The 19,725-nt window shown below is 39.5% G+C and overlaps 2 protein-coding genes across 2 annotated transcripts in view; one reads left to right on the top strand and one right to left on the bottom strand.

Moving 5' to 3' along the window:
* Window positions 1–16,060, bottom strand: part of ATSAC1 (Phosphoinositide phosphatase family protein) — a 47,354-nt gene extending 31,294 nt beyond the window's left edge. The window contains exons 1-4 of the mRNA XM_089152594.1: window positions 15,723–16,060; window positions 15,411–15,615; window positions 15,136–15,301; window positions 7,449–7,671 (exon numbers count right to left, since the gene is read on the bottom strand). Coding sequence (XP_089008720.1) covers window positions 7,449–7,671; window positions 15,136–15,301; window positions 15,411–15,615; window positions 15,723–15,872 — 744 coding nt within the window. The 5' untranslated portion in view covers window positions 15,873–16,060. The remainder of the gene's footprint in view (window positions 1–7,448; window positions 7,672–15,135; window positions 15,302–15,410; window positions 15,616–15,722) is intronic.
* A 1,087-nt stretch (window positions 16,061–17,147) lies between these two features.
* LOC149018296 (V-type proton ATPase subunit G 1-like) lies at window positions 17,148–18,113 on the top strand. Its single transcript, XM_089151069.1, has 3 exons — window positions 17,148–17,235; window positions 17,762–17,862; window positions 17,970–18,113. Exons 1-3 carry the CDS (start codon window positions 17,148–17,150, stop codon window positions 18,111–18,113), a joined length of 333 nt encoding a protein of 110 aa, XP_089007195.1.
* Window positions 18,114–19,725: the final 1,612 nt, after the last annotated feature.

Here is a 19,725-nt window from a genome sequence, read left to right as displayed (position 1 = left end):
TCTTAAAACTAGCTTTATTTTTTCTTAATAACTGCTTGAACATTCATGATTCCACCATCAAGCCTCCCTGATGGAATGGCATTGTGCTTTCTATTCCCCTAGGATATCTACAGCAAACATCTACAAGTAGGCATCTTGTTCCACATCACATTAGTGTCACCCTCAAAAGTCCCACATTCCATGCTTGACCACTCGATTGGCAAGTGATTATGAAGTGTCTTCTTACAAGTTCCTCCATAATCCATATCCTAGGGAAAATTAACTTACATTTTCTGTGATTCTGCACAGTGAGGTACATATCCATGACCACTAATCTTTTATTGAGTTGTTAGGCTCTCCAGTTGTGTAACCTAACAATCCTTACATAAGAATCTATTAGACCTTCTAGTTAGGAAGATATCCATTTGACTTCTATGATTTATACTTTTGAATATAACTGAATCTCCTCGGTCTTTTCAAAATGGCTAAATCATTCATAATCAAAAGAACTAAAATGAGATCGCCTGCTCATTCATCCAAAAGCATATCCTCTATGTACACCTTCATGAAATCCACAATTGTTCCCAACAAGTACAATAGATCAACCCATATAACAGTTATTATTTCCTCAACTAAAACCTTGATCTAATCCATTCAAGTATTTCCAAAAACTGTATGATAAAGATTCATCACCAAATTGGGCTTCTTTCCTTAGAAGTCTAGAATCAGATCATATATATATTTGGATTTTGTTTCCATGAACTTACTTTGTAAGTGGCCAATTTGATGGGCCTAAAATATTGGTAGAAAAAGGAAAATGGGATCTATCTCCTCAGTCTAGTTGACGTACTATTTTTTAAGTATATTCCTTTATTATTTTACTTTCCTAATCATTTTAGGTAACCAAAAAGGTTAAGGTTAGACCTTTCCTTTTCAGTATAGGAATCTATTTTGGAATAAGTTCTAATCCTGAGTCCTAATTTGAGTTTAAAACTATGTCTGCTAATGTGGCTATAAATATAGATGCAGCTGCTCAGTTGAGTCATGAATTGATTGAATTCTGAGTCCTGTACATTGCTACAAGTGAGGCACAATTAGCATAGCCTGGACCCCTGGTTGTGTGATCATCTATTCCCCAACCCCACCCCTCTCCCCCGGTTCTCTCTCTTATGTGATTTCTTCTCTTCTCTCACAAAAAGATTCTTATATGATCAAGTTGTTCAAGATCTTCAACAACAATATCAATTCTTCTTCCTCTAGCCTTCTAAATCTCAATATGCAATTATCACTTCTCTTTCTATTTTTGTTCTTTCAAAACCCTGGCCATTAAAACCTATCTCCAGCTCAAGCTAACCATTAGAATCTAGAGGAAATCTATCCTATAACCTATAGATATCATCCCCTTCATCGAATCAAGAGTAGCACATCAAAATCATCCAAGATCCGAGGTATTAACCCCCATTCTTGAATTTTCATGCTCCAAAAAAAAAAAAAAAAAACTTTGAACTCAGATCTATATCAATCTAACCGTTAAAACGGTCCCAAACTTAGTGTCTTCCCCATATATCATTACCTAAGTTCTCTCCAAGTTTCATCCGCATCCAAACACTATAACCTCCGTTCCTGTATACCCCAGTAAATTTTTCCACAATCCCAAGACCCTTAACCCTAAGTTTTTGAATTGAGATCCTAGAAGATTGGCCCCCAATTGATTCGATCTAGGACTACATCACTGTAACTTAGAGCAAGTTTGTTTAAAGAAAAAAGGGTAGACAAAAAGGACCCGGAAAGCGCCAAGTTTCCCAAAAAGTTACAAAGATGGTGTATTTCAATACATGCAGTGGCTTACCATCTGACAGCGTCTGCCAAGTTAAAATTCTTGTCATGGGTTGTGTTTCCTATCCCATTCATTTACAAAATTCTTCAAGTCCAATACGATTCCATGGGGAAGAGGGGAAAGCAGAAGAGGCTAGCTCCACAACTCTAATGATCTCAGTGTCTCCTTCCTCTCTGGCCATAAGGCTGCCTCTGCCTCATCAGTGAGAGGCAAGCAACCCATCAATCTCACTGCATTCATTTCTCCTTCTGACGTAACCCTGGATTACAGGGCCAGCAGTAGGATCTTCCCAAAGAAAGCAGCAGGCAACCTAGGGTTCAATACCTTGCTGTTTGGGGTCAAATCTCAAAGGACAGCATTAGTTTTAGGCTTCTAACCCTGCTGTCTAGGTCTGATAAACAAGGGACAGCAGCAAAACTTTATTAAAACACCTTAAAAGCCCTGCAGATAGGGTTTGTATGGATGCCAACCTTCTAGTATTGAAAGAGGGGACTAAGGGTTCGGTTTTAGGGTTCAGCTTGAAAATAAGTCTAAAATTATGAGGAAATCCTCAATTACTAATGGAAAAGTATTTGCAGAAATTTTAGAAGCTAGGGTTTAATAGATTTTAGGGTTTGTTGGATTCTTTAGGGTTTAGCATATTTGTGAAGAAGATTAGCTGTAATTGGTTTTAGAAGTAGGAAAGGATAGAGAAGAGAGGTGCAATCCTAGGGTAGCGTGATAGGGGGAAGGAGATGGAGGATTTAGGACTTATGAGAGCGGTAGGGTGCTTCAATTGGGGTAGGGAAAGGAATTGAGTTGGGGATGGGTAGAGATGATACTAACTTGTGGGAGAGTGAACTGGCTCACTCAATGTTGATGAAGTTGATGTAACAAGGCTGCCACAGGCTCTAGAAGAAAGAGAATAAGAGGATTGCAGAAATCTTCGAGCACTCAAATCGTGGAGTCCCTCTTTGGAACCCACGACTCCAAATACCCTTCAATCACTCTTCAATGTTTATTAATACAGTCTAATTCGATTACAAGATACCAGGCCTTCTTATAGCTTCATCACATTGAAGGAATGCAACTAGGACTCTATCTAATTAAGAAATGTACTTGAACTCAAACTACGGATCCACTTTGGTTTGGGATTCCCTTTACAACTCAACTTAATAAACAAACCAGAAAAGAGTCTTCCAGAGATCTCCTAATCAAATATAAAAAGAAAAAATGTAACCAACTTCCAGAAGGAATCCTACTTGAAAATTGGATTCCAACTGGAACTCCTACTCAAACAAGAACTCTTAACCACTAATCTAGTTGAAAAACAAAAAGTAGATATAGGATCCTAATACTATTCTGGAATTTACTGCACCCTTTTGATGTTCAAAGGGGTGGAGAAATGACTGAAGTACCTTTCTGGGGATTCATCCAGCTCCTTGGTGTGCCAATCGGGCCTGGTTTTTTGTCCAAGTTTTGATGGGCCCTGTGCTTGTTGGGCCTGGTTACAAACTTACATCATCTTCTCTCCTCCATCCAGTCTTTCAGGGTTTTCTAGAATCATTTTGCAAGTATTCGCATGGCAAAGTCTTTCATGTTTGTACCCACCAAGGCCAAACTTCCATGGCCGATGCTCCTTTACTAAGAATGCCAAGAAGGAAACACAAACCTATAAGTTTTTCAATCTCTCAAACAAGGTCTACCAAGTTCCCAATTTTAACTAGATGGATGTGTTGGCCCCTCTTTCAAGTCGCTTGTATACGCAATGGATTCTAATGGAGCCCTTTTTTAGGTGTCCAATCACTACAGGGCTCACTTAGAGGGGTAACGGGGTCTTTTCTGGAGTGGCTTTAAGTTTAGGAATTAGTATGGATAGGAGAAAGAATGATTTGAATTTCAGCCTCAATGGGAGACTTCCAAAAAGGTAAGGGTTAGTTGAGGGAAGTTACGAGAATAAGGTCAATGATCTTCGAAGGTTAAGTGATGTAGGCAATTTCAGGGACCACCTAAGCAGGGACCAAAGGGCTTGCCAGTGCCCTACAGCCCCACCAGCAACCCAGAGAATTTCAGCCAACACCAGGGGTATCTTGGTAATTTTGCAAATTTTGTGGTGTCCTACGTCTGGGTCAGTCAAGTCCAGTTTGTTGTTTGGACCTTAGATACATTTTATTTTATTTTGCTGATTAGTATTTTGCCATTTATTTAAGAGTCCTAGTCTAGGCAAGATTCCCAGAGATGCTGGGGTCCCACAATATAAGTCCATTTTAATCTCCTTAATTTAAGACTTCATATCTACTCTTAGAATTTGGATTCAAGTACTCTGGAAGTTTTTTTATGCCAAAGTAGCTGAGTACTAGTTGAAGTTGAGTTAGTTTTTGATAACCCAATGAGTAAAGCTCTCCAGCTATGTGATTTTCAAGTAATTGAATACAAACCTGAGTTTGGAGGGAATTCAGGTTGTGGTCTTCTTGGGAGGGCCATGGGGAAATCAAGAGTCATTTCCTTCAAGTGTTCTTCAAACTACAACAGTCATTCCACACAAAACAGCAGTCTTCTTCCTCATCAAGTAAGCACAACCCCTTCCCTACCCTCAGCCACCCTCCTAAACCCTGAAACCATAACCCTAATTCTCCTATCACCTTTTTTCTAATTTTCTGCAATTTTTCTGCACTTTTCGGACTTTCTCTTACACCTAAAATTCAAGGTCCAATCTACGGCAATCTAACCATTAGGTCTGTCCCAAACTTTAGAAACATCGATCCCCTAATCCCAATGACCTTCCCTCCCAATTTCAGCCCAATAGGACTAAGCCAAACCCTAGTGTAACCGTAAACCTAGTCCCACTGAAACTCTCAACTCCCAAACCCCTCAATCAAACCCTAAACCCTCTTAGGAGTTAGGATTACCTTCTCCTACACTTTCTCTACCTCCCCTTCAAACCCTAACCCTAAGACTCCTACCCCAAGTAGGAAACCTAGTTTTGAACAATAGCTTGAAGATCATTTCTGCAGACTAAATTCTGATAAAACAGAATTATTTTCTTCAAACTTCAGACCTAAAACTAACCCGACTAAACCCTAAAACCTTCCCCCAATTAACCCTACACTACACTAAACTTAATCCCAGGACTTGCTTCAAACCAGCCTATCCACAGGGTGTATTGAAGCATTATTAGCTGCTGTCAACTGAGATTTCAACCCAAACAGCAAGGATTTAAACCCTAATTTGCTGCTGGTTCTATTTTAGAGGATCCTGAAGACAGGCCAGACCCTGGGTTACATCATTCAGATTGGGCTCAAACTATCATTGAATGGAAGGGAAGACAAGGGACTGTAGTCTATGAAAAGAGAAGGGGATTCCACTAAGCAATTTCCGGATTTGGGAGTTATTAGGATTTTAGTCTGGGGGAAAAAAGACCCGTCCAAAGCAGTCTGTCAAAAGATTTTAAAGGCTGAAAATACAGACAAAAGAAGGGGAAAAGCAGGTTCCGAACCTGAGGAATCTTGCCTGCCGAAGCCTCTCCTGGAGCCTTACTTGGCCAACAATGGATGACTGCCCAGCAACATCGAAGGTCCCAGATCAGACTGACAGAGTCCAACTTCAGCCTTGTTAGCTCTCCCAATGAGGAAAGATGGCAGATTTTGCAACTTTCAAATAACTCCAACTCTAATCTCTGCCTAGTTTGTTCTTCTCTCAAGGGGATATTTATAAAATGGCAAACAGCCACACAATATAGAGCCCTTTTTGGAATAAAAATAGAAATGAGCCCTAAACTAGGTCTAAGATAATATTCAACCTAGTCCTGACTACCAACCCACCTTTTTTAAAGGGATTCTAGAACAAATGATAACCATCAGCCTACCTATTCTAGAGGACTTCTAAATCAACTAAAACTCCTATTCTAATTATATAAATTAAATGGAAGAGAGCCCTCACTTAGATTGTACCAGTTAATAAATCAAATATGGAATTTTCGTGCTCAACTCATGAACCCATGTTTGAGGTCCATTAAAGTTGACTGATTACAAGGGGAACCAACCAATAAAGACCCAACCCATAGACCAGAAGACAACAGCCTTCTTTGATGCCAGATCTGCACCAGATTCCGCCATATTCTTCTCATGAACCCCTTTCTGATGCTAATCCATCTTCCACCTATCAAAACCTTTTCTAATGTGCTGGGCATTGACAAGTCTGAATTGTTTGGTGAAATAGAGAATAACAGGATTCCACAACATGGTCTTACTGACTGTGAATCTTTCAATCTCTCCTGCAAATTAAGGGTTGTAATTATCAGGAAGGCACTGTGACTGCAAATCCTTTGTTTAGTAACAGTTACGTGGTCATACAAATTGTGCTTGCTGGATTGGCTTTTTGTAAAGCAGGGGCTGAATAAATCAAACAGCTGTGAACTGAAGATATAATGTAGTTTAATGGGTTGCTATATAGGTACTTAATGCTTATGAAGCTATTGTGACCAAAATGTGAATGGCTTTCTCACAATATTCAGAACATAGTTCAAATACTAGATCTTATGCCCAATCTCACCATCCCAACATAGTTGACTTGAGATCTCACTATCTCAGCAAGAACTCACCAAATTATTGACTTTTATTCCCCCTCAACTGGAGGCTTAAACTAGAGAAGTATAAGGGATCATTTGGGCTGAAACTTGCTGTCCAGCCTATTTGAAGCCTTCTAATGTAATAGTGCCATCAGATTTATTTATATTAAAAAATAGGGCACATGTGTATTCCACTATGGACCCCAAGTTGGAAACCACTAAACTAAAGTAAACCTCTAAAATGACCTATTGAACACATAATTACATCAATACATCACATGCTCATATAATAAGGCTCAAAGTTCTAATACATTGCACATGTTCCTAGTTAATCCAATCATCAAAGTTACAACCTAAAGTCATCAACTCCTTAATCTATTTTACCTTTCCATCTAGTCTCTTGAAGACATGCTACGTTAATCCATATTCTCTCATAACATCCATCATTCTAAAGTCTTAACAGTTAAAGATCCAATTTCCCACAAGAGGCGAATCTAATCCTAAGGATTGGAAAGAACCAAGAAACCCTCACATGCAAAATTATAGAAGATCCTCTTAAGATTAAACAATTTTGTTGAATTGGGTATAGTGTATGTGTGATAGCACTATTGGACTATCTTCTTTAGTCGCACTCATCCATTATGTGAGAACCCTTGCCTAGTTGTCAGTGCATCTAGTTACTAATATGGCAGACTGCTTAAGGGATGCGCTGACTAACCTTGGCTCACTTGTTACCATATGGATGTGGAAGTGTAGCATTTTGCTTTTTCTGTTGGGGAATGCCCTAGCATAGTTTTAATTATTTAAGGCTGTAGGTTTCATTATGAGCTAGGGTTTGCCAGTCCTAGCTAGAAAACAATTCGATGCCTAGATTTGGAGGAGATAGCTATTTACATTAGCAGCAAGCAAAACATTGAGGAAGACAGGGTTCTGAAGAACAACTCTTTAAGATGAATAGGATTAAATTAAGCAACAATGAGTAAAACAAACCAGATTCATGACCCCATGGGTTAAATATGTCATCTCTACATGCAATGGGATAATAATCAAAAGAAGAAAACTGAGAAGATATAACAGGTCAAATACCTGTTTAAAATGCCCATGAACCAGTGCGATTGTCCAAAGAGTGTTATTACATCTCGATCGAATTGCTTGCGTTAAATATGCATTCCATACAAATATGTTTTCATATGGCATACTTTCCACACCCATTGCCAAGACATTTTTCTGCAAACTTTGCATTATAGGATATGTATAACTATAGAAAAAATCTTTGGTGAGGTCAACACTGGATAACAGCTTCTTGTACCTGGGATTAAAAGAAAATGTTTTAAGGAAGAATATTGAAGAATCGAAAGATAAATATTTGAAATTTAATCTAATAAGAGATATGGCTGATGGTTCATATGATGTGAACATCTCTATTATAAAGCCCCAGGGCTTCCAGCCATCCTGTCAATGCCAAGAACTTGACACGAGCAGTTGGAGAACATTACCTTGCTGATAAAAATAGAAGTCAGTATTCTCAGACTGTACTTGAATGTTTATATAGTTAAAAACAACCTCTAAGGGTTCAAACTCAGATATGACCATTTGAGTATCATTCCGAAATACCAACTAGTTAAGCCTGTAGTAGCAACAGAAGGTTCCCACAAGTTAAGCATCAGAACAAGATTCCTCTAAGAAACCCAACATACTAAGAAAAACTTTGACGACTCTGATGGAGTAACGAACTGAAACTTTATTTAGGCTACACCTCATAGAACCCAGTAGTATCTTTTCCCCAACATGCTCTACAAAATATAGATCTAACAAAGGTTGATATGACTAATTGGCTACCTAATTTCCTAAGGTTGGGAATCTCAGCCAACAAAGATCAAACACAGAATGTCTGAATGTCTTTGACCTTTTGCTGATATTGATCTTCTGGAGGGTTATTCAGAGACAAATGATGATCCAATCTGATTGTATAACTATGATCAAGAGTCAAAAGACCAGGAATTGGTTCACAAAATTATGTGTGAATCCTGACTCATGCAGCTCTGAAAGCTGACACCATCGAATCGAAAAGCTCCAACAACACTGCTGCTCCTCCCAAGGTTCCTAACAACATGCTGGCCTCTAATCGATCGATCGTTAAGGTAAGGCCTGAACTGAAGACCAACTTTCCTGCCATTCTTGAAACCATTCCCATGATTATCGCCCCTGCAAAGGCTTCTGAATGCCTGAAAAGCCAACCCCTGAATCTCCTTCCTGCTTCGACCTCCACCGTCACTGAAACCACCTTATCCTATTACCCTTCTCCCAAAAATACTATTTTGCCCCTCACCTCCTCTTCTCTCATGCCTCTTAAAACCTTACCCATTACCAACTCCCGTCAGCCCAAGCCCAACTCCCGCAGCCCAAATCTTATCTCCCGCCCCAAGCCCAACACCTTTGGGCCTAAGCCTCTAAATAACCTTAGACCTCCCATCACTCACCCTCATGGGCCTCCTAAAGCCTCTAAAACCCAGCAATCAGCCTGCAGCCTTAGAACCCAGCGCACTACCGACACTAAAACCCGCCATAATACCTCTCCCGCTTCCCACTTAGCCCATAACTCAGCTTCAACTGACCCCCTTCCCATCTCCTTTTACCCTGTATCCCATTCAAACCAGAACCTTCCCGCCACTGACCCAGACCTCCCCTTCACCCCCTTGAACCCCTTCTCCATCCCCAAGCCTTTTTCCCCTTCCTCCAGCTCCTCCATTGATCCTGATATTTTAGAAACTCCATCGCCTCTCATTTCCCCCCTGAGTGAGAATCCCCTCCCCCCTACCCCCTCCCCAACAGCAAATTTGATCCCCCCCCCCTTTGTTAACAATGTTTGATTTCTTTATTTGGAATGTCAGGGGGCTCAACTCCCTTGCAAAACAAGCTGATGTTAGAAACACCATCAAATCAGCTAAAGTCTCTCTTTGTGCCCTTTTTGAAACTCATATCCAAATGTATAATGCCCTTCGGATTGCTCGATCTATTGCCCCCTCTTGGTCTTTTATTTCTAACTCTTCCCCCTCTATCAATGGTTGTATCTGGATTCTTTGGGACTCCTCAAGATTCCAAATCTTCCTCCTTCGATCCTCTCCCCAGCTTATGCACCTCAGCATCCTAGGCAACCACTCCCCACCCTCTTCTCACCATTAAATATGGTTTCAATCGTGCCATTGATTGCACCCCTCTTTGGGAGGATGTCAGATCTATCTCCTCCGAATCCCCAAATATCCCCTGGGGTATTGGCGGGGATTTTAACATCATTAGATTCTCCCATGAGCGCGTCGGTGGCTCCTCTCCATATCCCATCACGATGGATGACTTCAATGCCTGCATTGATGATTCAGGGATTGCCGACCTCCATTGGTCGGGCCACCCCCTTAGTTGGCATAATCATCGTTCGAGCCCAGCTCGAATTGCCTCTAAGCTTGATCAATTCTTGGCCAACGCTTCTTGGCTCTCCTCCTTCCCTTCATCCCATGCCTCTTTCTCTAATTCCAATCTTTGTGATCCCTCTCCCTACTCTGTCCAAATCTCTCCTCCCATCTCCTTTGGCCCAAAGCCTTTCAAATTCTTTGATATCTGGACTGCGAGTGCTTCTTTCATTCCCACTATTCTAAAAGCCTGGTCTAAGCTTGTCCACTATCACTCTCTCACTCTTGTTGCCTTTGCCCGCAAGCTTTGCAACACCAAAGAAGCTCTTCGCTCTTGGAACTCTTCCTTCGGCAATATCTCGGCTAGAGTCACTTCCTATCATTCAAATATTCAGCTTACCCAATCCCTCCTTCAAAGTGACCCTTCCAACCCCGTCCTTGCTGAAGAGGAAAAATCCCTCTTCTCTGAGCTTTCTTCCCTCCTCTCCTCAGAAGAAAGCTTCCTCCGTTAGAAAGCCAGAATCAAGTGGCTCGAGCTCTGGAACTCCAACTCTGCCTACTTCCACTGATCCCTAAAAGCTCGGAATAACTACAATTTCATCCCCTCCCTCATCACCAATAATGGTACTTGCATTTTTTATCCCGCCAACATCAAGGCTGAGATAGTCTCCTTCTTCTCCAACCTTTTCTTCCCCCCCCCCATGTGCCTCCCCACCCCCTCCCCCCCAAACCTCATTAACAAATTCATCAATCTTTTCATCTTCTCCTCTCTCAGTGCTATCCCCTCCTTGGAAGAAATTCTTCTTACCATTCGCTCTCACAAACCCAATAAGATCTCAGGCCCCGATGGCTTCAATAAGGTCTTCTTCCTTGCCTCCTAGGATTTCATTGAGAATGGCATTGTCCATGCCATCCGTAGCGTTTTCTTTAACCCCTCTCAACTCTCTTCCATTAATCAAGCGATCCTCTATCTCATTCCCAAGAAACAAGGAGCCTCATCTCTCTCTGATTTCTATCCCATATCCCTTTGTAATCTCCTCTACAAATTCATCTCTAAAGTCCTAGCAAATAGACTCAAAAAAGTGTTTCCTTCCCTTGTGAGTCCAAATAAATCGGCTTTTATGTCAGGCCGTAGCATTGCGGATAACATTCTCCTTTGTGTGGAGATTGTTCGTGGATTTGATAGATCCGCTCACTCCTGGCTGCGCTTCTAAAGGTTAATCTTCATAAAGCCTTTGACTCTATTTGTTGAGACTTCATTAGTGATGTCTTCTCTTCCATGGGTTTCCCTCCCCCTTTCATCCACTGGATTAAAACCTGTATCCATAACCACCAACGGCTCCTCAGCGGGATTTTCCCTTCCTGTGTTGGCATCCGCTAAGGCTGCCCCCTTTCTCCTTACCTCTTCGCCCTACCCTTGGAAGTCATTTCTCATATCTTTCAATCCAAGACTGGTCATCTCCTTATCTCCCCCATTCCCACAAGTCCTTAAATCTCACCCATCTTGCTTTTGCTAACGATCTTATGATTTTCTCTAAAGCGGATCATCTATCAATCTCCTCCATCCTCTCAGCCCTCTCTGGACTTCGGATCAATCTCGACAAGTCCACCATCTTTCTCTCTGGCGTCCCTAACCAGCTCCGACCTTCTCTCCTCCTTCTCTCGGGTTTCAAGTCAGGCTCCTTTCCTATGACTTATCTTGGTCTCCTGCTCATTCGGAGTAGGCTCACTCATCACCATGTCTCCTCATGCTTGATGATATCCGTAAGAAGCTGCAACTTTGGAAGGGTAAGCTTCTATCCTTTGCTGGAGAGTGGTCCTCATCCGTTTTGTGCTTCAGTCCACCTATCTCTATTGGTGCGGAATTTACTCCATCCCAAATCTACTATCCATACTAAAAAGTCTTTATTATGTGCCTTTCTTTGGAAAGGGAAGGAAGCGCCTCGAAGCCTCGCGCTTCATCCACCCAGTCAGTTGGTCATCCATCTGCCACCCTACTTCTGAAGGTGGCCTGGGAATCAGTCGGATCATTGATGTTCACCTAGTTTGCCTCCTCAAACTTATCTGAAAAATTGCCGCAAAGCATGATTCTATCTGGGTTAGGTGGGTCTACTCTTTCCATGTCCGATCTGATTCCCTCTAGACTGTTCCTATGCCCTCCAACCCTTCATAGGTTTTGGGGAAAATCCTCTTGCTGCAACCCCATGCCATCTCTATTATTTCTACCTCCATCTCCATTGGCTCCACCACTTCCTTATGGCTTTATCTGTGGCATCCGTTGGGCATTCTTTATAATCACTTTGGTCCTCACACTATCTACGACACTCGTATCCCCAAATCCACCCCCTTGTCAAACTTCATCTCAAATGGGTCCTGGATTCTTTCCCCCTTGCCCATTCTCACACAGGTTTGGGAATCTCCCCCCCCCTCTCTAGAGACCTCACCATCTGCCCCCTTCCACCGCCAAAACCTTCTCCACTTCATCAACTTGGAACCATCTCAGATCCCATAACACTAAGCCCCCCTGGCCCCCATTGGTTTGGTTCAAAGCTTTCATCCCCCATCACTCCCTTACCCTTTAGAGGGCCCTCAACCATGCCCTCCCCACCCAATCCTTCCTTATTGGCCACCACATCCCTGCTAACCCCAATTGCATCCTCTGTTGGAATGGTTTAGAGAACCTTGAGCACCTTTTCTTTTCTTGCCCCTTCTCCAGATATATCTGGGGAAAAGCCCTAGCTTCCATTTGGCCCCGCTCGAGGCAATCCTATGGGTTTTTTCGAGATTGGTCTTGGATTTTGAGAAACTTTTCAATCTCTTCCATTTGCGATTGGATTGTTAAGCTAGTATATTGTACCTTGATCCATCACCTCTAGGGGGAATGCCATCTATTTTGATGTATCTTCTAGACTATTAGTCATACCCCATCTCCCTATTGATAATACCCCAAGGAACAGGCTTATTGTTGTCTCCTGGGGTCTTAGTTCTTCTTTTCGGTCTTCTGCATAAAAACCTTGTTCTCTTGTTTCCTTTCATTTAATATATTTCTTTATTCATCCAACAAAAAATTACGTGTGAATACAACAACTAGATAGGAAGATATCAAGGAGTTACAAAAATAAAAAGTAACTAAAATAGAAACTTAGGACAAGAAGCAATAGAAAACAGTAATTAACTTCACTAAGAGTTCATACGTAAGACTATAAATCGTCCCCCACTCAATGGAATATACTACAATTGATTAATAGATTACTTTCCATTTAAGCTTGAGTGCTTCTATGTGTGATTATGCTAGTGCGCTGCTGTTTATGTCAACCTTGGTAAAATTAACTTCAAGAGCCAGGGTTCTTCAAGAGATCAAGCCAAATCCTTGTTGTGGCTGCACTGACAGCCTTCAAGAAGACATCAAGTCAACCCAAAGCTTCAAAAGGCTCCTCTATCCAGGTATCTGGCAGCCTCACCCCATGCCCCTTCTATCACTTTTCTCCTTTTTCTAGAAGTTTTTGGACTTCCCAAGACACCCAAATCTAACCAGCAAACACGTGCAAAACTTTAGGCACCTCATCAAATTGCAAGAGCCAAATCCCACCCCAAGTGGAATGTTAGGACTAGGAAAAGCCCCTGGGGTTGCTAGCTAACGGCTAGAGCTGCTGCCCAGCACACAAGAATAAATGGAATTTGTTCCATTCTTTTTTCCAGTACTGTATAAATTCAGTTGGGCTAAGGGCATTTTAGCAATTCTAACCAACCATAAGCACAAACTAGTCATTCTAATAGTTTTATTTATGTCATGTCTTTTATTTCCTAGTCTAAGTCCATTTTAAGGGTCCTAATCCAACTATGACTCGTTTATTTTGATAAAAATAGACCCCCAATAGATCATCAATTATTTTCTCTCAGATTTAAGCGTCCCTAGTGAGTGTTTGCTGCTGCAACTACTTCTTTTGTTCAATTTGGTCAAAAAAGGTCCAAGATTGAAGAAATCTAAGTTCTAACATGAGATTAGGCCTAGATCCTAGCGCTTTGGCTGAATTGACAGCCTTCAAACTCCATTGCCATTTGACTCCAAGGATTTACAAGGCTCCCTTTCCAGCTTGACCCTCATTTAATTTAGGCTACATCATCATCCCGCCAATGTTTGTCACCTAAGATCCTACTTTAACCTCGTCTTGACCAGTCAATATTAAGATAATAAATATTTTCTGGAATTCTCGTACTCCTTTAAGCCGTAAAACAAGAAACCACATACCTTCCAATTTAGCCATCCAAGTCCAACCAAACTTGGAGGATCATATCCCTATATCATTACCTACAATCTGTCTAAGTTCTGGACCTAGAAGTCTCCCATCTACATCATATAGAGATATCTAAATTTCAAACCCATTTTAGGAAATATCCCTTTTGCCTTGAAACCTAGCCTAATCCTTTTGAAACCAAACTTAACAACATTTGACTTCATCAAGCCCAACTACATTAAGCATATCCATCCTCAGCAGCAATGTCATCCCATCAAAGCCTAAACTAGAAGACTACCCATAAGGACATAACCAAAAACCTAGACCATGCCTAGTTTGTCCCATAAGATGGTTCAGATTAAAATATTGAAAGAATTGGTTCCTAGTTAACCAAGGACTACATCAGTATAACTTATCGAGATCATCCAAACTTAAATAAGTTCTTCCTCCCACTTTATCAAGTAATCCTTAAAGCCACAAAGCCATTGAACCAATTCATCTCAGAAAACAGCCCTCAAGCCCATTGCTTGAAAACAGCAAGTTCGGAAAAGTTTTGATTCAGATCTCAGCATTGGCCATTTGCTGAACCCATCAGTCTAAGGCTACATCACTCATGATTCATAATATGCAGGCAAACTTGGCTGGAGAACAAAGCAGAAGCATTTGAGGGGTTATCCTTAAGAGCAGATAATAAGTTGTCAAGTACTGACTTTGTTGGTGACAAGTGCAAAAATCTGTCTTTACCCTGTGCACATTGTTTAATGGGCCACTAGGTACATTGTGCTACAATATAAAAGATTTTATCATGAACCTAGATGACAGGAAATAGAAATTCTGCAGTATGCACCAACACAAATCTAAGACATCTTCTTGAATACACACATGGGAACGAACATTCAGCATTCCAACCTAATACTTTTGAGTTTTGACTATTAAAAGAACCATGTATACGGAACTTGGCACTAAAGATGAGAAGTTTAAGCATGCATCATAACAACTATGGTCTTAAAAGAAAAATGCAAGCTTTGAAATCTCAGAGTTTCATATTTTCATTTACTAAACAAATCACTCGTGGCTTAATTGATTAAAACCAAGAACCCTTTTTGACCAGCGGTACAATCAAATCTATTATACCTTAGCTCAGTTTTTGAATGTGCCACATCAGACTGCATTGATGCATGTGGAACAGAGATTAATTGGCTCTCCTCAATGCTATAAATTGCATGACCACACATACAACCAATTTGCCGACGCTTGGTCACAAGAATTAGATAGTAAGACTCCAGAAACTTAATGCAACCTAAAACCAGTAGAAAAGAATAATTAGTATGCAATGATGATAAGCCTCGTATATTAATGAAAAGAAGAAACCTCGAAAGGAGGAGGGGGAAAAAATCAGTTAAGCCAACCTGCAATGCCAAAAACCTTAGCAACAAAGGTTAACCCTCCGGTGGAACGGTTGCCTTCGCCAATGCGATGAAGTAAGTTCTTAACTTCTGACTGTGAGTACACAACAGGATCCTCACTAATATTCAGATCCGAGGGCTCCGAGCGGTCTATTTTCAAAACTCGAAAGAATCGCTTGTTGCGATCACTTCCAATGAGATAAAACCTCTGCTCAGATAAACATTGATCAGAAAATTTAAATTTCGAAAAACTCACATGCCTACTGTTGAAGTGAATTCAATTATATTCGAATTGAAAAACTCAAAGATGCTTACAGCTCGCGTCTCGTAGAGTTTAAACTTCTCGAGAGAATACGATTTCGATTCGACTTCTTGGTCGTTCAAAGGAGGATTTTTTTGCTGCGATTTGACGAGAGGAGGAAGCGTTGATGATGAATCCGGCTTCGAATTCTCTGGTTTCGCCATCAAAATTTCCTCCGGTTAAAGATCCACGCTGCTCTTGAAGCGAATTTTAGTTTTCCTGATCCCTCTCCGACATTTTTTCCCCGGAGTAATGCACTGTCGGAAACCGGAAAAGTTGGTAGTTAGGGTTTATATAGGTATTGCGAGTTGCGACTAAATCCTTTCCCTCACGTCAGAGCAGCCATTTTCTAACTTGCGCCCTTCACGAGGAAGACAGGAAGTTACCTGAAAGGTGATTTTACTAATTTGCCCCTCAAAACTTTGCCACATTCCATTACTGCCAACATCTATGCCACGTGTTCGCCAAATAAACAAAGCACAACGGTTTTCCCGCCAAAGTCGCTGCAGTTCCATTAAATTGATGGAAACATAACCTGCAACTTCGAGATAAAAAGAGAGAGAGAAAGAGAAAGAGAACGAACTCTTCCAAACGATCAAGTTGGTTTCTCAGCCTTTAGCGTCCATCTTCCATTGCGTAAGTCCACGAAAGAATTTCTTTTTTCTCTTTACATTCCAAATGGATTTACATATGATTTTTAAGAGAATCAGATTAATTTCTCTGCCAATTTATTCTGTTCATGTTATCTGGAGATCACAGATCTGCATTTCCAGATGTAGTTTAGAGATTTATTGGTGAAACTGACACAACAACACCAATAGATGGGAAAAAGAGAGAACCCTCCAACCCCCATTTTGTATATCAAATTAGGGTCTCTATTTGCTGTCACCTTTGGTTTGGTGTTGAATTTTAAAGCTTTATCTCAGTTCTACTGCAATCACTTGCTTGCTGATGTTTAGCTGAATGGATTTAATCGAATATAATCTAAAATGATTTTTTTTTTATTTTATTGTCTTAACAATCAAAATGTTATTTTGTCAGTGTTTATCAATTGGAATTTTGTTTTACCTTCAAAGTCAGAAAAAATGGAGATGCAAAAGTAGATAAAAAAAAATTAGATTTTCAATTCCAACTTCCAAGTTAGTTCTGGTGAGCATCTATTTATTTTTTGAAATTCTTCAAATATACTAATTTGCATCAATGTCTTTTAATACTTTAATCAAGTAAATGGATGATTTCCTTCAATGACAGACTTGAAATTAAGTTTCTCCCATCTAATACCCTTTTATGATAAGATTAATCATTAATTATGATTTCATTGTTATAGATTAGAAACAAATGATTATTTCAAAGGAAGTTTGAAACTTGAAACACCTATGCATCATTTGATTCATTCTATTTTCTTACTTTAATCTTACTAATCAGGTCAGGTTATCACCATGGATTCAATGAAGGGACAAGGAGGCATCCAAATGCTACTAACTGCAGAACAAGAAGCTCAACAGATTGTCACAAGTGCCAGAAATTGTAATTTTTATTTTTATATTATGCATTTCATAACAATATTTTCTTAGGTTTGATACATTAGATGGTAGCCTTTAGTTAAAGGCATAAAGTCTAAGGAGGTCAGTGGTTCAATCTTCTATTCCCTCCACATCTTTTCCTTCCCATATCCCATCTCCCTTAGGCCTGTGAGCCCCCAGTTACTATGACTGGCATCAAGAATGGGGGCAGACTTGAACGTTGCGCATTAAATGCACAGCACTTGCTGCCAACTATCGAGATCTCGATATTGACCTTGACCTAGATTTCGATCTCGACCGTTGCTAGCACAGATGTGCACGCACTGAAGTTGAACCCTCAAGAATGGCCCCAAAAAAAAGAAGAAAAAAACTCAATAGTAAGTAATTAAGTTCTCTAGTTTTGCTCAAATGAAAAAATTATATTATTTATACAATATAAAATATTTATTGTGCAAAGTAGGCTACTGTTTTGTATTATTGATTGAATGGTAAACTAACTAATATAGTGTATCCAATTATATGCCTTTCAGTAAAGATGAAAAGATTGAAACAAGCTAAAGAAGAAGCTGAGAGAGATGCATTACTTTATCGTTCACATTTGGAGGCTGAATATCAAAATAAAATTACTGAGGTTTTAGTTTTTTTAAATCTTTTACAACACTTCTTTCTATGCAACTAGTCTCTAATTTGTTACTTTTGTTAATTTGATTCGAAAATTTATGTCTATTATTCTTGCAGACGAAGGATAATTCTGGATTAAATGTGAAATGGCTTGAAGAGGAAACTGACAAAAAGATTTCAAACTTGAAAGATAAGAGCTCAAAGGTTTCAGGAGATGTTATTGGCATGCTCATCAGACATGTATCCACAGTTCGACATTAATTAAATGAGGTTAGCATGTTGTATTTATATTTATGATCCCCCAAAAGTTCTCATTTGTGAGCCTCATATATAAGGATATGACTTTCTTATGTTTGCAAATAAATTAACAATAGAAGAGAGGACGAAATGTGTGCAATTCAAATTTTGAAATGTTTTAAGACATAAATACCCTCATCATTTTAATTATTAATGAACAAGAATATCCCTCACCCATGTGAATGACCAAAATGTCCTCTCACCAGTTTGTTTCTCCCTTCCCCGTCTTCCCACCTCCACCCCCCCGCGACCACCACCCCTTCCTCTACTGACAACTATTTTGCCACCTTCCCCTCTGTAGCAAGTGGGTTCGAGAGTCAAGATTTCTAATCACCAGTGCCTTCTTCCACGGCCACCAATTGTCTCATATAAATAAAATATTTATGTTTACTAGTTGCTATTCCAATCACTGCCCACATTTGAAAATTTGAAAACTTAAAAGTAGAATGGTCAAAAACGTTGGTTTTTGTAATTTTTCAAATTCACTTGTGTGAGTAGCATGTAATATTGTCACATGAGTGGCCAAAAAACAACATAAAAGAAAAAAACTCTCCTTTTTTTTTCAATGCATATGCTATAACACATATTTTATAGTTTTTTTTTTTTGTTACATGTTGATTCTTATATTAGGTTGGTAAGTTTTCTATTCCTTCCCCTCCCCACCCCGAAGTTTGTAAGTAAGGGACAATTTTCTAGTTCCTGTGCATTTTTCTATTTTTTGGTTTTGAGATGTATGTTTACATGGGAAGAAGAGCATTTCTATAAATGAACAAAAAACCGAACAATTGTATGATTTGCATGAAATTAAAAAAAATTTTAAAAAAAATTATGTTGGTTATACAACCAAAGAACAATCTTAGATTCATTACAAAATACATAAAATGTGATTAACATTACTAATTAATATAAGTTCTTTCTGTCATAATGTTAATGATTAATGGCTAAATAAAAGTTCAAATAAGTTTTTGGTGTACAACTTTTGTTAATATATAATTGAAAGTGAAGTGGTCAAAACAGAGAGACCAAAAAATGAAAAATATAGATACTTAGGTTTAATCACAAAAGAACATTTTAAAAGATGACATTACATAAAGAATTAGATATAGTGAACGCAGTAGATGGAGTACATCCATGACTGTTGTATGCACGAAATATAACTTTAGAATTGGAAGGGGAAAAAATTTGGGTGATTATATGATTAATAATAATGAATGAATTAACATATAAAACAAATAATATAGCTAAGATGAGGATGTTGAGATGCAGGAGTAGTAAGGCTCGAAAAAATAAAACAAGATAAACAAAGTAGAACTAACTCAATGGTAGTCTAGTAATGCTAACCTGAGATAAATTGCTTGAAGTGACTTGGATACATACAAGGTCTTTGAATTCTTGGATTTAAAACTAAATTGAAGAATTTAAAAGCGATAAGAGTAAGGTCCAAAATGGCTTGAAGAAAAATGATGAAATATACACCTAGCCTAAGACAAATAACAAGTATTGCTTTTAGAACCTAATCAAGAAAAATTTTCCACCTAATCATATTTTGCTAGGATACTATTGAGTTTAATCTTTC

This window comes from Hakea prostrata, chromosome 4 (assembly GCF_041222555.1).
Source record: "Hakea prostrata isolate BN-2017 chromosome 4, UWA_Hpros_2, whole genome shotgun sequence".
In the NCBI taxonomy this organism is placed as follows: Eukaryota; Viridiplantae; Streptophyta; class Magnoliopsida; order Proteales; family Proteaceae; genus Hakea; species Hakea prostrata.
This window is presented reverse-complemented; position numbering and strand designations above follow the sequence as displayed.